Here is a 15,448-nt window from a genome sequence, read left to right as displayed (position 1 = left end):
CCCGTAGGTACTGAGTAAATACATGCCTTCTTCAGTGATCAAATACTTTAAGGTTTTTTATAACTAAGTTATAACACTCTCACATCTCAAACTACTTTGCCCAAGCATAGCAGGTGGTGTTGGGAGCAGGCTTTGGAAGCAGTGGAAGGACTAGGGCGGGTGGGTGGGGTCTACCTTTACCAAAGGCTGTTACCCAGGGTCTTAATCTTCTATCTGCCTGGTGAAGTAGCAATACTGTAACTCCATTTTACTGATGAGGAGACTGAGTTGGGAAGTTGCCAGCTCACATTTATAAGGCTATAAAGTGGTAGAGCCAGGATTCTGAGCCAAGATTTCACATTCTGGGCTCCGTGATACCTCCCAGCCCCTCTGTCTCAGAAGCATTTGTAAAAAGGGATTGAGAATTATGAATTTCTGTAAAAAAAAATGATTCTCTGTTCTCTCATTTATATTGTTTTGTTTTTTTCTGACTTGGGCAGATAGCTTGGACCGTTGTTGGACACCAGCTCGACTTGCTGCGAAACCCATTCATCTTGGCCTTTCAGAGAAAATCTTCAATAGAATTTATTTGCAAGGCAAATTATGAAGATTTCAGGATTTGCCCTCAAATTCCTCTCCCAGGCTGCTCTTTAAATATTTCCCAATCCAAAAGAGACCGCAGTTATTTTAGATTTCTATCTTTTAACCCGAATTCACCACTCTCGCTTAGTTTTACAAGAATACGTCTTCAAGATAAGCTACAGTGAGGCAGAATAGGTCTCTCACTTCGCCTGCAAATCTGAATCTGGTTAATGACTGACACTGAACTCAATAATCAGGGAGGATGATTTCAGAACACTTGGCTTTGTTTTAAAGGGCAAGATTTTGGAAGCAGCCTCCCAGGACTCCATCCAGATCCGTTTTCCTGAAACATAACTGGGGGTTTCTGCCCAGGCTCCAGGTGAGAGCAGAGAGCAGGAGAGGGCACACAGGCTTGGCCCTGGGGTCAAGAGCACTGCAGGACTCCAAGAGCCAGAACCCCACAGCACAGCGGCCTTGGGATGCCTCTTCATGTCCTGGAAGGGAGAGGAGGCCCCTTTCCAACCCAGGCTGGGGCTGGCAAAGGTCCTCAGAGCAGGCGGGAGTTGGAGACCACCATAGGCTCCCGATCATCCCTGTACCCCCGCATTTGCTGAGCCCGCTGACTGCTCTGCAGCTCGCCAGCCCACATAGAAGCCTGAAATACATGCAACTCTGCGAGGCGTATTTCTCACCCACACCAGTGTTCACTGTGGTTGTGAAGGATCCTGCGTCAGCTACACATCAGACCCAAGTGGGTCTTGACACACTGCCTGAATTTTCCATGTCCTCTTTGGAGACAAAGCATATCTTTGGCTTGGTGAATAACTCCTGATTATTGGTCTTTTTCCATTTTGTGTTTTGCTTTGGAAACTCAAAAAGTGTAGTCAAAGTATGTGTACCTGCATTTATGTCAGAGATTTTAGAAAAATACACCTCTGATTTTTGTGAAGAGAAAAAAATGGGGGTGGGGTGGGGATAAGTTTTAGACAAGGAAAATAATGTTTTTCTGTACCAAGTGCCGCTTTCACATGTGAGGTAACATAATGCTATCATTTAGGTAGTGGTTACAGTGTTGTGTGCTATTCTAATGGCTGAGTGTGCTTATCACTGACTCTTCCTGGCAATCCCAGCAGATGGGATTCTCTTTTTATCCCTTCTCCATTTCACAGATGATGAAACTGAGGTACAGAGAAATTACTTGCCAAAAGGTACACAGCAAATATGACATGGGGACCAGAAGCTATCCAAGTATTTTTTTAAAAAATAATACTGAGGATTGAACTCCAAGCCCTTTTAAATTTTTGAATACATACACATATATGATTTTTTTTGTTTTTTTTCCATGTTTTTACTAGTACATTATAGTTGTATGTAATAGTGAGATTTGTTGTTACATATTTGTACGTGCACACAATAAAATAATCTAATTTGGCCAATATCACTCCCCAGTATTAACACTTTCCTTCCCCTTCTGCCTCCCCCTGGTCCCTTTCCTCTACTCCACTGATCTCCTCCTTCACTTTGCATGAGATCTGCCCCTTTCTTTTTCCTTTCTAGCCCCCACATCTGAGAGAAAACACAGGACCTTTGACTTTCTGAGTTTGGCTCATTTCACTTAACATAATGTTCTGAAGTTCCATCCATTTGCCTGCATATGACATAGTTTTCATTTTTCTTTATGGCTGAATAAAACTTCATTGTGTATATATACCACATTTTCTTCATCCATTCATTAATTGATGGACATGTAGGCTGGTTCCATGGTTTGGCTATTGTGAATTGTGCTGCTATAAACATGGATATGCATGTATACAGTATGCTGACTTTAATTCTGCTCCCAATTTTTTTTTTATTTTGAGATAGGTCTTGCTAAGTTTCTGAGGTTGACCTCAAACTTACAATCCTCCTTTCTCAGCTTTAGAGTCAATGGGTTTACAAGTATGCACCACCACCCACCCAGCATTTTAGTTAATTAATTAATAAGCATTTCAATTCCAAAGTACTTGCCCATCAACCACTCACCCTGCCGCATAGAGGGAGATAACAAGGAGCATCACAAGTCAACTTATCCAGAAACAGTTCCAGGGAACCTATAAACTTAACCTAAACGTGTGACCTCCAATGGACAGAGTGTGAAGAGCAGTAAGAATCTGGGGCCTTCTTGGTTATGAATCTGTTTGTGGAGGGCATTCAATGGGCCTGAGTTGCTAGTAGTGATTTCAGGGGTTCTAGAGGGCAAGGATTATCATCACAGGTTTATGGTAAGGCAAGCCACACTCCCCAGCTACACTCTTCTAATTTGGGAAGAATCTGGCCTCACACAGCATGGAAGGACAGCTGGCCTGTTAAGTAGATGTCACAAAGGGATTTCACTGTGTTTGATGCTTCGGGTCTGAACTGGAAAGAAGGTTTGGCCTCGCACTGCCAAACTGGGGTGATTCCCGAAATGCTTTAAGAAAATATTTTTCTATGGAAATGAAGAAAAGCAGGCAATTGCATTCAACTAGTGGATCAGCTCAATGTCCAGATAATTCAGGAAACAACTCCTCTTTTTCTGCAACAGCAGAGCATTCACTTCAATTGTCTGCATCGTCACCACCCCCAGCTTAATTTTTCCTGAACAGACTCAGCTTAAATTCTTGCCCCGGTTGTAGGCTCTCATTTCACTAAGCTACCTGGGAACTCCAAGGGTGGGTCCACCCGAGTTAAAGGAATGGACGAGTGGACCGGAACACACCAGCACTTTGCTTTTAGGCAGCTTCTTGATCAATGCACACCTGATTTGGCACTGCCATCAATCTCTAGGACTGCTGTGCTGGACAGACAGCCGGTTCCTGTCCAGCACATGACTACCGGGTCTTGGATATAGGCTCCGGCCATGATATGACAGTGAAGCTGGCAGTTTGTAAATACTTTTACTATAAGTGACATTCCTCATTTGATGAAAAAGATGTCTTTTTGCCAATTTGGCTCTCTTGCTTAAACCTTGATGTTTTTCAGTCTGGTAATTCTTCAAATTTGATTTTTCATAGGATGGAAGGTGAATTAATTCACTCTTTTTGTCAGTGCTGTAAGTTCCATATGGAGTTTGCTCAATCCGAAAAACATCTGTATTAATCAGACACACTAAATCATCAAGTGGGCCTCAGCAGTTCCTTTTAATGTTTTTACTCCCAAGATGACAGAGCAACAGCTACCAGATTTTAGTAAGAAGGCAGAAAAGTCAAATTGAAGGAGTGGAGTCCATATTATTTAAACTTACACTCAAAATTTTGCAATTAAGATGTACTCAATTCAATAAATTATAACTTGTATTTTGAAATATTTGCAGAATGACCTCCTCTATTTTGGCCTTAAGACAGTTGAATTCAGAGCCTAAAGTCTTTAAAGTGAGAAATTAACTGTGGTGTTACTTTTCCCTGATTAAATAAGGAGCAAGAGATGTGGCTTTGCCTGAAAGTACATTGTTACAGAAGTTGAGGGCTGGGGGTACAGCTAGGTGGTAGAGCACGTGCTCTGGGTTTGATCCCCAGCACCACAAAACGAAAAAAAAAAAGTCAATTTGGTTTTTACTTCATTATAGCAATAAAACGTGGGTGGTTAATCTGAGTGAAAGCTGACATTTTCTAAAAAATGCATTAAGATTTAACTGGACGGGTGGTTGCATGACAGAAGCTATTTAGGATTAGGAAGTAGCTGTGATTCGGATTTTAATGAATTGCAGTTATTTACAAATTCTTCAGCAGTTAGTTTGGATCCCTTCCCAGAAGGCAGAACTCTCTGCCTAGTTACCCCAACTTATGCTGGTTCCCAGAGGGTTCAAGTTTGTCCTATAGATGTTGGCTTTGATGGGAATGAGCCTGAGGGAGTCTAATCTTCCCGTTGATTTTAGCTCCTTCCTGGATACTATTAAGTCACTCCCACTCCTAGCGCAAAGACCAGTCCGTGATTTGAATCACAGCTAAAGAGTGAATTATTTACCAAATTGCACAAAAAGGAAGGATTTATCAAGTTCCTTTGCTCCCAGAGAGGACAAACACAGGACTGGAGGACTTTATTAGTTTCCCTTTCAGCTATAAATTATGCCATTTGGATGCTTTTGAAAGCTCCTCTGGCCTGAGTCATAACTTAATACCTGGGACCAAATGCCTTTATCCCCCCAAGAAGGGTATAAAGGCAGCAGTTCTGGGGACTGCCACACCAAGCAGATAATTGGCTGGAGAAAAGGGCAAGGAGACAGTTTGTTCTGCATAAGTCATGCCTCTTTGACCTGATAGTCACTGCGGAATTTACCATGTGCACAGGATCACTGAGCTCCCCAAACTGGAATTAGTCACTTGGAAAACACCAGGTTTAACCAATACCACTAATTTGATTGTTGTCATCGTGAAGGCAGGGATTTTTAGATGATGTGAATTTCAATAAACCAGCCACTCACCTGAAGGGGATTTGGTGGTTTCTGATGATTTCTCAGGTTTCCTTGGAGTCATGGTACTCTTATGTTTTTGCTTGACTGATGTTTGGTCAATTGCTGGAAGTTTGGATTCACACTTAACCCCGCATATCTTGCTAGATGCTCTGGATTCAGCTACAGAATCATCCTCACCAGAACTCTATTGAAAATGAAAGATGTCTGAGTATCAGTGGCCAAGTAGGTCACCTTTGCTAGGTAAAGAAAAAAGAAATGAGGTGAATGTAGGGACCCCCTCCAGCAATGATGCTGAAGCATCTTCCCGTGTTCAATGAGCCCTTTTGTGAGGTTTTGTTCTTTTTTTTTAATGGAATGGGAGTATCAACTTAGAAATAATGGCAAAGTTAATGGTTATTTTGTAAAATATTATGAAAAGAAAGAATTCGAGCCTGTTTTGCAACACATCCTGAAGAGAATGCATTTAATAATTCAGTGACCAATAAGTAGCTCATGTTAAAAGCTACTATACAAAGAGAGAAAAAAACAAACAGTGCTTTTAAAATTTCTTGCAGTTTGTTATTTGAACGACTTTGGGGGTGGGTGAGGGAAGATATTCCTTATGTTAATCATATACTTGACGCAGAAAGGAAATCGCGATAGTGTGGTGGAGACTGATTAAATCAAGCCTCGGTTTCAATATTCTGCATTATTGGGTGCAGCCTAAGACAGATGAATCTTAAAAAAGTCTCTTCCTTGTCAATCTTCTATAAAGAAGTCAGCATAAATCTATGCGTGGATAAATCGTGATTCCTGCAGTGTCAGAATATCTCAACACAGCCTGGCAGATGCGATAAAAATTATCCAGGCGTTCAACGGTTTTATACTTTGCCACATTTATACCCACCAACGAAATGATGAAAAGAATATAAGTGACTATCAAAAACCTGGTCTTCCAGGGTGATTTAAGTACAGCCTTATGACTTTAGGACCTGGTATTAGCACTGTTTGATGGGCCAGACACTGTGCACCAGACAAAATCGCAAGGGTTCACTCCACCCCCAACTCTAAGGGTGTTCCCCTACATTGCCCATTAGTCCAGCACTGGAAAGCCCTCTCTAAGTGTGGACTTTTGCACACACAGGCTGCTAAATGAATGTCCCCGGCACCTCCCCAGCTGCTGCAATTTGTATTGATCTTGCTCATTGTCTTCTTGGACAGTCGAGGCATTTTCATTTCACAGGCTCCTGACTCAGGAAAATATTCCAAATAGCTTTGAATTATTGGGTGCAACGCAAGACAAACTAAACTCTGAAAAGCCCTCTACTTGTCAGTCTTCCATAGGGAAGTCTCTATAAATCCACAGGTAGACAGATCATTATATTCCAAGACAATAAATCTTGTTTTGAAATTTAGTGTTTGGATACAGCCTTCAGACAAATAATTATTGTGACGCCATATATTTTCAGAAAACAGACCCACCTCAGATAAAGGGACAGGAAGAGAACAAGACATAATGAATGGATTGGTTTTTTTTTGTCTTTTCCCCTCTTGATTGTGGGACTTAATAGAAATCCTTGAGAACTATTCTGACATGTCTAAGATGAAACATTAGGGTCATTTCTGAGCATGAGATGAGTTCTCTATTCTCAGAAAAGGAAGTGTGGGCAAATTTTAGTTATGATGCCTAAGATTGTCATTGTAAGTGGGTGATGGAAGTCACAGTGCCTGGATTTGGGTCCCAAGCAGAGCAGCAGTGAATATGGGGCAGAATTTCTCCAACACATTTCCCACCCGAACAGCTGGCTTTACTTTAGATGGTCAGGCAGTCTGCTCACCCAGAGGCCTGCACGTCAACCTTTTCTTTCCAGTGGGCAGAAAGGCAGGGCTCCAGGCTAAGAATTTCAACTCCTGCACTAGAGCATCAGGAACAGGTGTCCGCTTAAGTGAGTCCATCCATCTCCATCACCCCAAGCCAGGGCCCCGATTTTTGGCCTGCCCTCAGGCAGTGGGGAATTGGGGGGGGGGTTGGCAAAGAGCCTCTTTATTGGGTGTGTGTTAAGCCTGTGTTTATTCTTCCTTATACCCATCATTACCTGGAGCCTCCAGGAGCACTAAGGAGGTAAAAGAGGGCATGGCCAATCAAACCAAGCCTGTCAGGGGAGGATGTTCACCTGTTTTCTGTGCACATCCTCCGCCTTCCTGGTTCCAACCACCCTTACTACTTCCAGGTGGTAATCATTCTTAAGAGTCCAGAAATTGCCACCAGAAGTGTGTGATTTGGTCAGATGGAGACAGGAGTCACAGTAGCGAGACCAGTAATACTTAGGAATATGCTAATGGATGGTTTGAGGCCTGCCTCAGTTGAGCAATCTTAAGCAAGACATTTCAGCTTCTTCTGTCGTTGCTCATGTCTTCTCCTGTCCTCGGCCCTCTACTATCTGGGGAGGATGATCCTTGGGTGGGAGAAGTTGTAGTAACTCATTCCGGCAATAAAGTGTGGTATTTAAAACCCAGGCACCCAGCTCCCTAGGAGCAAATCCCACCTTTGGAACATAATAATCGTGTGACTAGGTTTTGTTTTTTTTCCCTCCAAGTCTGATTTTCTCACATGTGAAGAAACATGTGGTTTCATGAGGATTAACTGAGATAAGATATGCATATAGCACTATGTACGTATAACACAGTAAGGGCCATGTAAAGGTTGGCTTTTATAATTAGTTATTCACATCCAGCCACCCTTAAAATTAACAAGCTAATTACTAAATACTAACCACCCACGGGTGAAACCAAAGCCAAAGACTCCAGTAAAAATCCTACTGGAGTTCGCCTCTTCCAAAGAGAGATGGACAGAGAGGTGGGTCAGTTCCTCCACAGCACTCTTGTTTCTCTCTACAGGCCACATATTTATTATGGTCATAAACAGCCAGTTGAAATTCCTTCAGTCTTAAGAAAATATGGTGCATTTTTTTCAGACAGTAAAGCTCTAAGAGCAAACATTTAATAATATTTAGAAATTATCAAACAAGCAATAATTAAATTTTTTGACTTAAAGTTGATTTTTAAAACCTGTATTTTCCTCTTATAATTTTGAAAATTACAGTTTTCACCACTTCTCCATATGTTCCTGAGTTGAAATGTCACATGGAGGTGGAGGTAGCAGCACATTGCTATTTCTTTGCGGGGAAGAAAACCGCTCTATCATTCAGAGTCAAAGCCTAAAACAACGACAACAACAACAAACCCCACCAAATGACAAGTTACAACAAAAACCCAACCTATTAATACATGAATATGTTTAATATTGATAATTTGATAAAAACCTTCATAAAACCATGTTAACTAAAATAATTCATTGATTCAATTCATCCATTTTTTTTTCCTGGAGTATTGTTATTTTTGTATTTAAGTCTTTCCAAAGATCCCTTACTTTCCCTTCTGGCATCATACATAATAAAGGAAATACATTATTTTGCCCAGGGCTCGGCTCTCTCAAAAGTTCAGAGTGCGGGGATGCTAGGTTGCGGCTCACAGTCGAGTGCTTGCCTAGCACGTGGGAGGTGCTGGGTTCCATCCTCAGCACTACATAAAAATAAATATAAAGTTATTTTTTAAAAAAAAGTTCAGAGAAAGCCAGGTGCAATGGCACACATCTGTAATCCCAGTGGCTGGGGAGGCTGAGGCAGGAGGATTTCAAGTTCAAAGCCAGCCTCAGCAAAAGTGAGGCACTAAGCAACTCAGTGAGACCTTGTGTCTAAATAAAATACAAAAACAGGGCTGGGGCTGTGACTCAGTGGTCCAGTGTCCCTGAGTTCAACGCCCGGTACCATCCCGCACCCCAAAAAAAGTTCAGAGAAAGCTGGGGGTGATGGTGCACACCTGTAATGATGAGGCACAGTGGGCGGGGAGGCCGAGGCAGGAGGATCACTAGTGCAAAGCCAGCCTCAGCAATTTAGCAAAGCCCTAAGAAATTTAATGAGAATCTGTCTCTAAATAAAATATTTTAAAAAGGGCTGGGTGTGGTTCAATGGTTAAGCGCCCCTGGGTTCAATCCCTGGTTAGCCCCCCCACCAAAAAAAAAAAGTTCAGAGAGACTCGGAATGGAAAAAGAAGAGGTGTGGTTAAGGGACCAGGCAGCAGGGGAGGACTTGGATACGCCATGATGGTTCAAGTGAGATCTCCTGGAAGGTAGAGAAACAAGGACAGGGGAGTGGGATGCATCTCCTTGGGAATGTGAGGAGCTTTAAAAACTGGATGTAGCAATATTGAGTGTGAAAGCATAAGGTGACGATGAATACGGCTGATCAGAGTCTGGGTAGACTGGAGGAGGCGGGGACAGAAAAGACTTGAAGTTATTTTCCAACTCTCTTTGGTGGTTCCTTTCCAAGACCCAGGAAATTGGTTCTGGGCTGGCACACCCGCTGCTGCCCTCCCCAGGGGTGTGTGGCTGAGCGCTGACTGACGTGTTTGAAACCCACTTTTGCCGGGTGTCAGCGATGCAAGGCTGAGCTGAGTGGGTCTTATGATGCAGGGTGGATCAGGGCATGACTGATGAAGAAGAGGGAAGAGGCTAAGGGTAATGTTAGGCTGGAGCCAGGGAAAGAGTGTGTGTTTATTACATTTGAAATAAACTTAGTCCCATGGGATTGTGAAGACCTCAGTGATCAAGGAAGTGAACTTCTGCAGTCAAACTGGGACATGAGACCATGTGACTAGCATTGACTAGGGACCATGTGTGCAAACGAGTATCTTCAGAGTGCTGTCCCCAAAGTCCACATTCAAATTGTGCTGCAAACATAAAAATTGCCTTAAGGAATTAAGGACAGGATGCATAAATGGCACTCTGGTTAGGATGGATACCTTTACATATCAAAGAAGTATCAAGCGTGTTCTACATGGAGCAGTATTGTACATGGAGTGGTTTTAGCACCAAGCTTTCTCTTGTCCAAAAAAAAAGTCTAAGAGCAGCAAAAGCCTTCCCATGTTTTCAGGACATTTAGAGGTCACCAGAACTCTAAAATGGAACAATAATAAGAGCAATCAATAGCCTTTTTTTTTTTCTTCCAGCTTGGGTCTTCCCCATCTGAGTCCAAATTAAGCTTATTTGTCCTTCCACCTAAGGATGTGGCTGCCAGGGGAGGCTGGGCAATACAGGGTCAACTTGAAAGCTCTTGCTCTTCATTTTGCCACAAGATGCTTTTTGGAGTCATCTGGGCTGCCGTAGACATAACCATCATGGCATCAGTTTCTCTAGAGGACTCTCTCCGGCCTGCAGACTTCTGATTCAAATGCTAGAAGGTTGGAATGATCCATCTGGGGCCCTCTCCTGAGTGGCCTCAGTGATTAAAATCTCCCTAACATTTGGTCACCATTGGGTCTGCTCTTGAAAGTGGAATATGTGTGGGACTTTAGAACTTGCTTTGCAATTACTATTCATCCCTCTATGGAATGCCCAGGGGCAGTGAACTACAGAAATAGCAAGCATGACATACTTTCTGATGCCTCTTGGGTATTTCTTATAATGTACATTAACCATTGGCATGTTGCAGAAGCCACAGTTGACATGGGTGACATGCTTTGGGTTTCTCAATACTGGGGACACCTGTGTTCGTTGTTCTCCAGGTGTCCTAGGGATGGGTTCTGTGTGGTGGGCAGTGGGTAAAGAAGCAGTATGTGGGCAGAAAATGGTTGGATTTTAAATATTTGAGCACTAAAAGGTAGTGTTTAGTACCACATCTAAATTTGGGTATTTTTCAGATATGGTTTTGCTACAATGTATGTTCCCTTCATCTTTATTTGAACTTATAGTCTCCTTTTAAGCTGAGACATGAAGGGTTTGGCCTTCCAGTGGAGGTCATCCTTGAAAATGCTGCCAACTCAAAATAAGAGGTCGTGAAACATGGAAGGCAACGAGAAGCACCATATACACCTGCTACGTCTTCAGCTGAGCACCAGGCACTTGCAGGAACATAGAAACCAGAAGCATAAGCTGGGAGACCCAAGTGCAATGCCTTACAAGCCAAACGCAAAACCACACTGAATTAAGTGATAAACTGGGTCAAATCCAATGCTCAAGCCATTGAAATGCCTGAGAAAAGATGAGAAGTCAAGAGAGGTTGATGGTATGTGCTGGGACATGAAGCATGAGCAGAAACCAGCGATGCTGGAGGTACATGTGAGCCATGTGAACATGGAGTGGAATCACACTGTGACTCCTGGTCAGTCAGTCCTGGGGCCAGAGTAGAGGGGGTGGAGGGAGGGTCTGCTTGCTGGGAGCTCTGAGAATCAATGTGACAGTGAATCAAGTCCATCTAAAGGTTTCTGAGTAAAAAAAAAAACAATTGCTTAAAGTGGAACCTTAATTTGCTTCTTTTGGAGGAAGAAAACAAAGCATCCTGCAAATTTGCCAGTGAAATGGTCTTCTGTTGTTTCTTTTCTCTCTCTCTCTCTCTCTCTCTCTCTCTCTCTCTCTCTCTCTCTCTCTCTCTCTCCCCCCCCCTCTCTATATATATAGATAGATAGATAGTTATTGTTAGTCTGTAAACAAGTCAAGATGGCACCTGGCATTTTGCCAGGGGGAGTGGTTTGAGAAGTAACGCCAGCAAGCCATTAAGTGTAAAGATTCCTTATTGGTTGACTGCTGTATCTAGTTTATGTTAATTAAGATAAGCTGTGTGTAATGTATATATACCCCTCCTGTCCTACAATAAATGGCTCCCACTCCTGCTGAATCAATGTACACAAGTTGTTCATCACCCCCCCTCCCCACCCCGGTTATTTTGCTGCAGCCAGACTGCGGCACATAACACCTTTATTTTATTTATTTATATATGGTGCTAAGGATCGAACCCAGCGCCTCACAAGTGCTAGCAAGCGCTCTACTGCTGAGCCACAACCCCAGCCCCATCTCTCTGTTGTTTCAATGGTTTATTTTTAAAAAAACCTTTGTTTTATTTGTTTATTTTTATGTGGTGCTGAGGATTGAACCCAGGGCCTCACACATGCTAGGTGAACACTTTACCGCTGAGCCACAACAACTCCAGCCCCTTTCCCATACTTTTTTATTGGTGCATTATAGTTGTACCTGATGATGGGATTGGTTGTTTCGTGTTTGCACATAATACAACGATCTAATTTGGCCAGTACCATTCCCCAGTGCCCTCCTCCCTCTCCCTGGTCCCTTTCCTCTACTGATCTCCCTTTGATTTTCATGAAATCTGCTCCCTTTTCTTTTTTTTCTTCCTCTCTAGCTTCCAATCTGAGAAAAAACATAGGATCCTCGAATTTCTGAGTTTGACTTATTTTGCTTAACGTAATTTTCTCTAGTTCCATCCATTTTCCTGCAAATGTCATAAATTCATTCTTCTTTATGGCTGAATAAAACTCCTGATGTATATGTTCCACATTTTCTTTTTCCATTCATTTATTGATGGACATGTAGGCTGGTTCCATAGTTTGGCTACTGTGAATTGTGCTGCTATAAACATGGGTAGGCATGTATTGCCATAGTTCAATGTTTTTTTTTTTTAAAGTCTAATTTTTTCTTTGTTACCAATGAAATGCATGCTTATAGCAGAAAATTAGAGACAAGCATTTAAAAAGAAAATTTAAGCTGGGGGAAGTGGCACATGCCTGTAATCCCAGTGACTTGGGAGGCAGAGACAGGAGGATTCCAAGTTCAAGGCCAGCCTCTGCAATTTAGCAATACCTTGTTTCAAAATAAAAAAGTTAAAAAGGGCCAAGCATGTAGCTCAGTGGTAAAGCACTCTTGAGTTCAAGCTCTAGTATCACACATACACCCCAGAAAAGAAAAGAAAGAATATCAAAACACTCAAAAATCTTTTGACCTTGAAATAAAAACTGCAAACGGGTTGGTCTGTATTCTTTCAGACATTTTTTATGACTGTGAGGGAGACTACTAGCTTTCTACTGAAATCCCTGCTAAAGCTGCAGGAGTCAAAGTTGCAATGTGGCTGCCCACCTAGCACTGAATTTTTCAGCCTCTTGTGCAGCAGGGCCTCAGGAGGAAGGTCTCACTAGGGGAGCATGAGTGGAAGAGATGTGAGCAGTCTGCTTCAGAGAAAATCTCTGGCCTTGGACCTCTGCCTGCCCCCTTCCTGTGAGCTGGAATGGCAGCTTGGAAAGTCACATGCTGAAGACAGCAGCCTGAGTCCCTGGAAGTCTCCATAGAGAAGAGCAGCCTGCCGAGGTCATCCAACCAGGACTGTCATATGCAAGAAATAAACTTCCACCTTGACTGAGCCAGTGCATTTTTAGTCTCTTTGTTACAGCAGCCAACGTTACCTTAATGTGTACTATTATTCGAAGGTATAAGGATTTTTTTCTTACAAAATAAAATCGCGCCACACATACTGCTTCACTTAGCAATACATTGCAGCAATAGAACCCTTTCTATATTTTTTTCACCCATATTGAGAATTTTCAAATCTATAGAGAAGTTGAAAAAATAATAGAAATAACCACATTTTTTTTTACCTTGTCAATTTGCTTTCTCTCTCTCTTTCCTATTCTTTCTCTGAATAATTTCAAAGTGGCCATACTCCAATATACTTTGGCCCTAAATACTTCAGCATGCATTCACCTACAAAGTCACAATACCATTATCTTACCGAAGAAACTTTAATAGTTTCATAATATTACCTAATATACAGAGCATATTCAAACCCAATTGTCCCCAAGATGCAGTTATTATATCCCTTTTGTCTTCTAATCTAGAATTGTTCTCTGCCCTTTGTTCTTTTTTCAGGATTTTTACCATCTAACCAGCTGCCACATAAAATATCTTATGTCCTGAATTTGTTGCCTCTTAATGAAATTCAGGTTAATCATTTTGCATATGAATATTTCATAGATGATGTGGTGCCTTTTTTTTTTTTTAATTTTTGAACCAGAGATTGAACCCACGGGGCACTTAACCACTGAGCCATAACCCCAGCCCTTTTGAATATCTTATTTAGAGACAGGGCCTCATTGAGTTGCTTAGGCCCTTGCTAAGCTACTGAGGGTGGCTTTGAATGCTCAATCCTCCTGCCTCAGCCTCCCGAGCTGCTGGGTTTACGGGCATATGCCACCATGCCAGGCTAGTGTCTTTTTCTGCACAATCACATCGGCAGCCACACTGCTCGGTGGTCCTAATGTTGCTAATGCTGTTTGAGCTCCAGGATAAGGTCAGGATTCTCTAGCACATCCTCCAGTGTAGCCAGCAAGTTGTCTGTGGGTTGATTCTTTGACACTTGCTGAATGGCCTATTTCCAAACAGTATCTCACCCAATGACTTGAGCATCTTTTGATGTGCTTTGCACTAGGGCAGCCAAATGATGATTTTCTAATTCTACGTCTCTTCTACACTTACCAGCTGGCATCCTTCTCTAAAGAAGTTCATTTCCTTCTCCTTTTCCTCTTATTAATTAATTAATTAATTATGTGGTCTCAAGGATATGTTTCATTTGATTAGCTCATCAAATTTTTTGTTGCTTAGGTTGTGCTAAAACCTAAGGTGAGAGTCTGTTGAAGGTAGCTTTTAGCAAGTCTTTGAGTACTTCTTTGTTTTCTGGTACAATAAAATACCATAGTCTGGGGCTGGGGTTGTGGCTCAGCGGTAGAGGACTTCCCTCGCACCTGTGAAGCATTGGGTTCAATCCTTAGCACCATATAAAAATAAATAAACAAAATAAAGGTATTGTGTCCACTAAAAAAAAATATATATATATATATATCAGAGTCTGTCTTGTACTTTATGTGCCTCAGACCTGGAGTCAGTTATTTCTCAAGTTCTGGTTCCTTCTAGTTGAAAGCATTAGGTGTGTTCATTGCCATTGGAGAAGCACTATTTCTAGATCCTTCCACTGGAATGAATTAGAAATATGTATTTAAAAAATTATGAATCCACAGCAATATTTCTAATTAAAATTTAACACTACAAGGCTTTCCATTACTTCTGTATTTGTATCTCTTTCATATTTAAAATCTTTATTCCTTAATTATATTTATGTTTATTCGTTTGTTTTACCCTGCAGTAAACATGAAACAATTTCAGAATTATAATGCAAATATGACTGTAGGAATAAATCTGCTAAGTAAGTTTTATTAGCTCTTTGAAGTTCTTTGTCTTTAGAATATATTCCTCCTTGTATGAATATCATAATTCTTTTATTGGTTCCTTCCAACTCTTTGTTGTGATAAATACTGTTATGAAGAATATCATTGTAAATTTCAATATATCTCGAGTTATGTCTTTAAGTCTCCAAAGTGGGGATTATATCACTAGATTAAAAGCATCACAAAGATTTGAAATTTTTTTTCTAAATCATCCTCCAAAAATATTGTATCAATTTACATTTAAGATGTATATGAGAATATCAGTTTCTATACAATTTTTCTGTTATCTTTTAAAAAAAAAACTTTGCCATGTTCATTTACCTAATTTATTTAAAATGTATATTCTACCTATTTCTAAGA

The 15,448-nt window shown here is 41.4% G+C and overlaps 1 protein-coding gene across 6 annotated transcripts in view; it reads right to left on the bottom strand.

Moving 5' to 3' along the window:
• Positions 1-15,448, bottom strand: part of Marchf10 (membrane associated ring-CH-type finger 10) — an 86,740-nt gene that overhangs the window by 44,370 nt on the left and 26,922 nt on the right. For all 6 annotated transcript variants that reach the window (XM_040268632.2, XM_005328180.4, XM_078041912.1 and 3 more), the window contains exon 4: positions 5,000-5,174. In XM_040268632.2, coding sequence (XP_040124566.2) covers positions 5,000-5,174 — 175 coding nt within the window. The remainder of the gene's footprint in view (positions 1-4,999; positions 5,175-15,448) is intronic.

This window comes from Ictidomys tridecemlineatus, chromosome 3, assembly GCF_052094955.1.
Source record: "Ictidomys tridecemlineatus isolate mIctTri1 chromosome 3, mIctTri1.hap1, whole genome shotgun sequence".
Taxonomy (NCBI): Eukaryota; Metazoa; Chordata; class Mammalia; order Rodentia; family Sciuridae; genus Ictidomys; species Ictidomys tridecemlineatus.
Note: the sequence above shows the minus strand (reverse complement) of the source record. Positions and strands in the feature narration are given on the sequence as shown.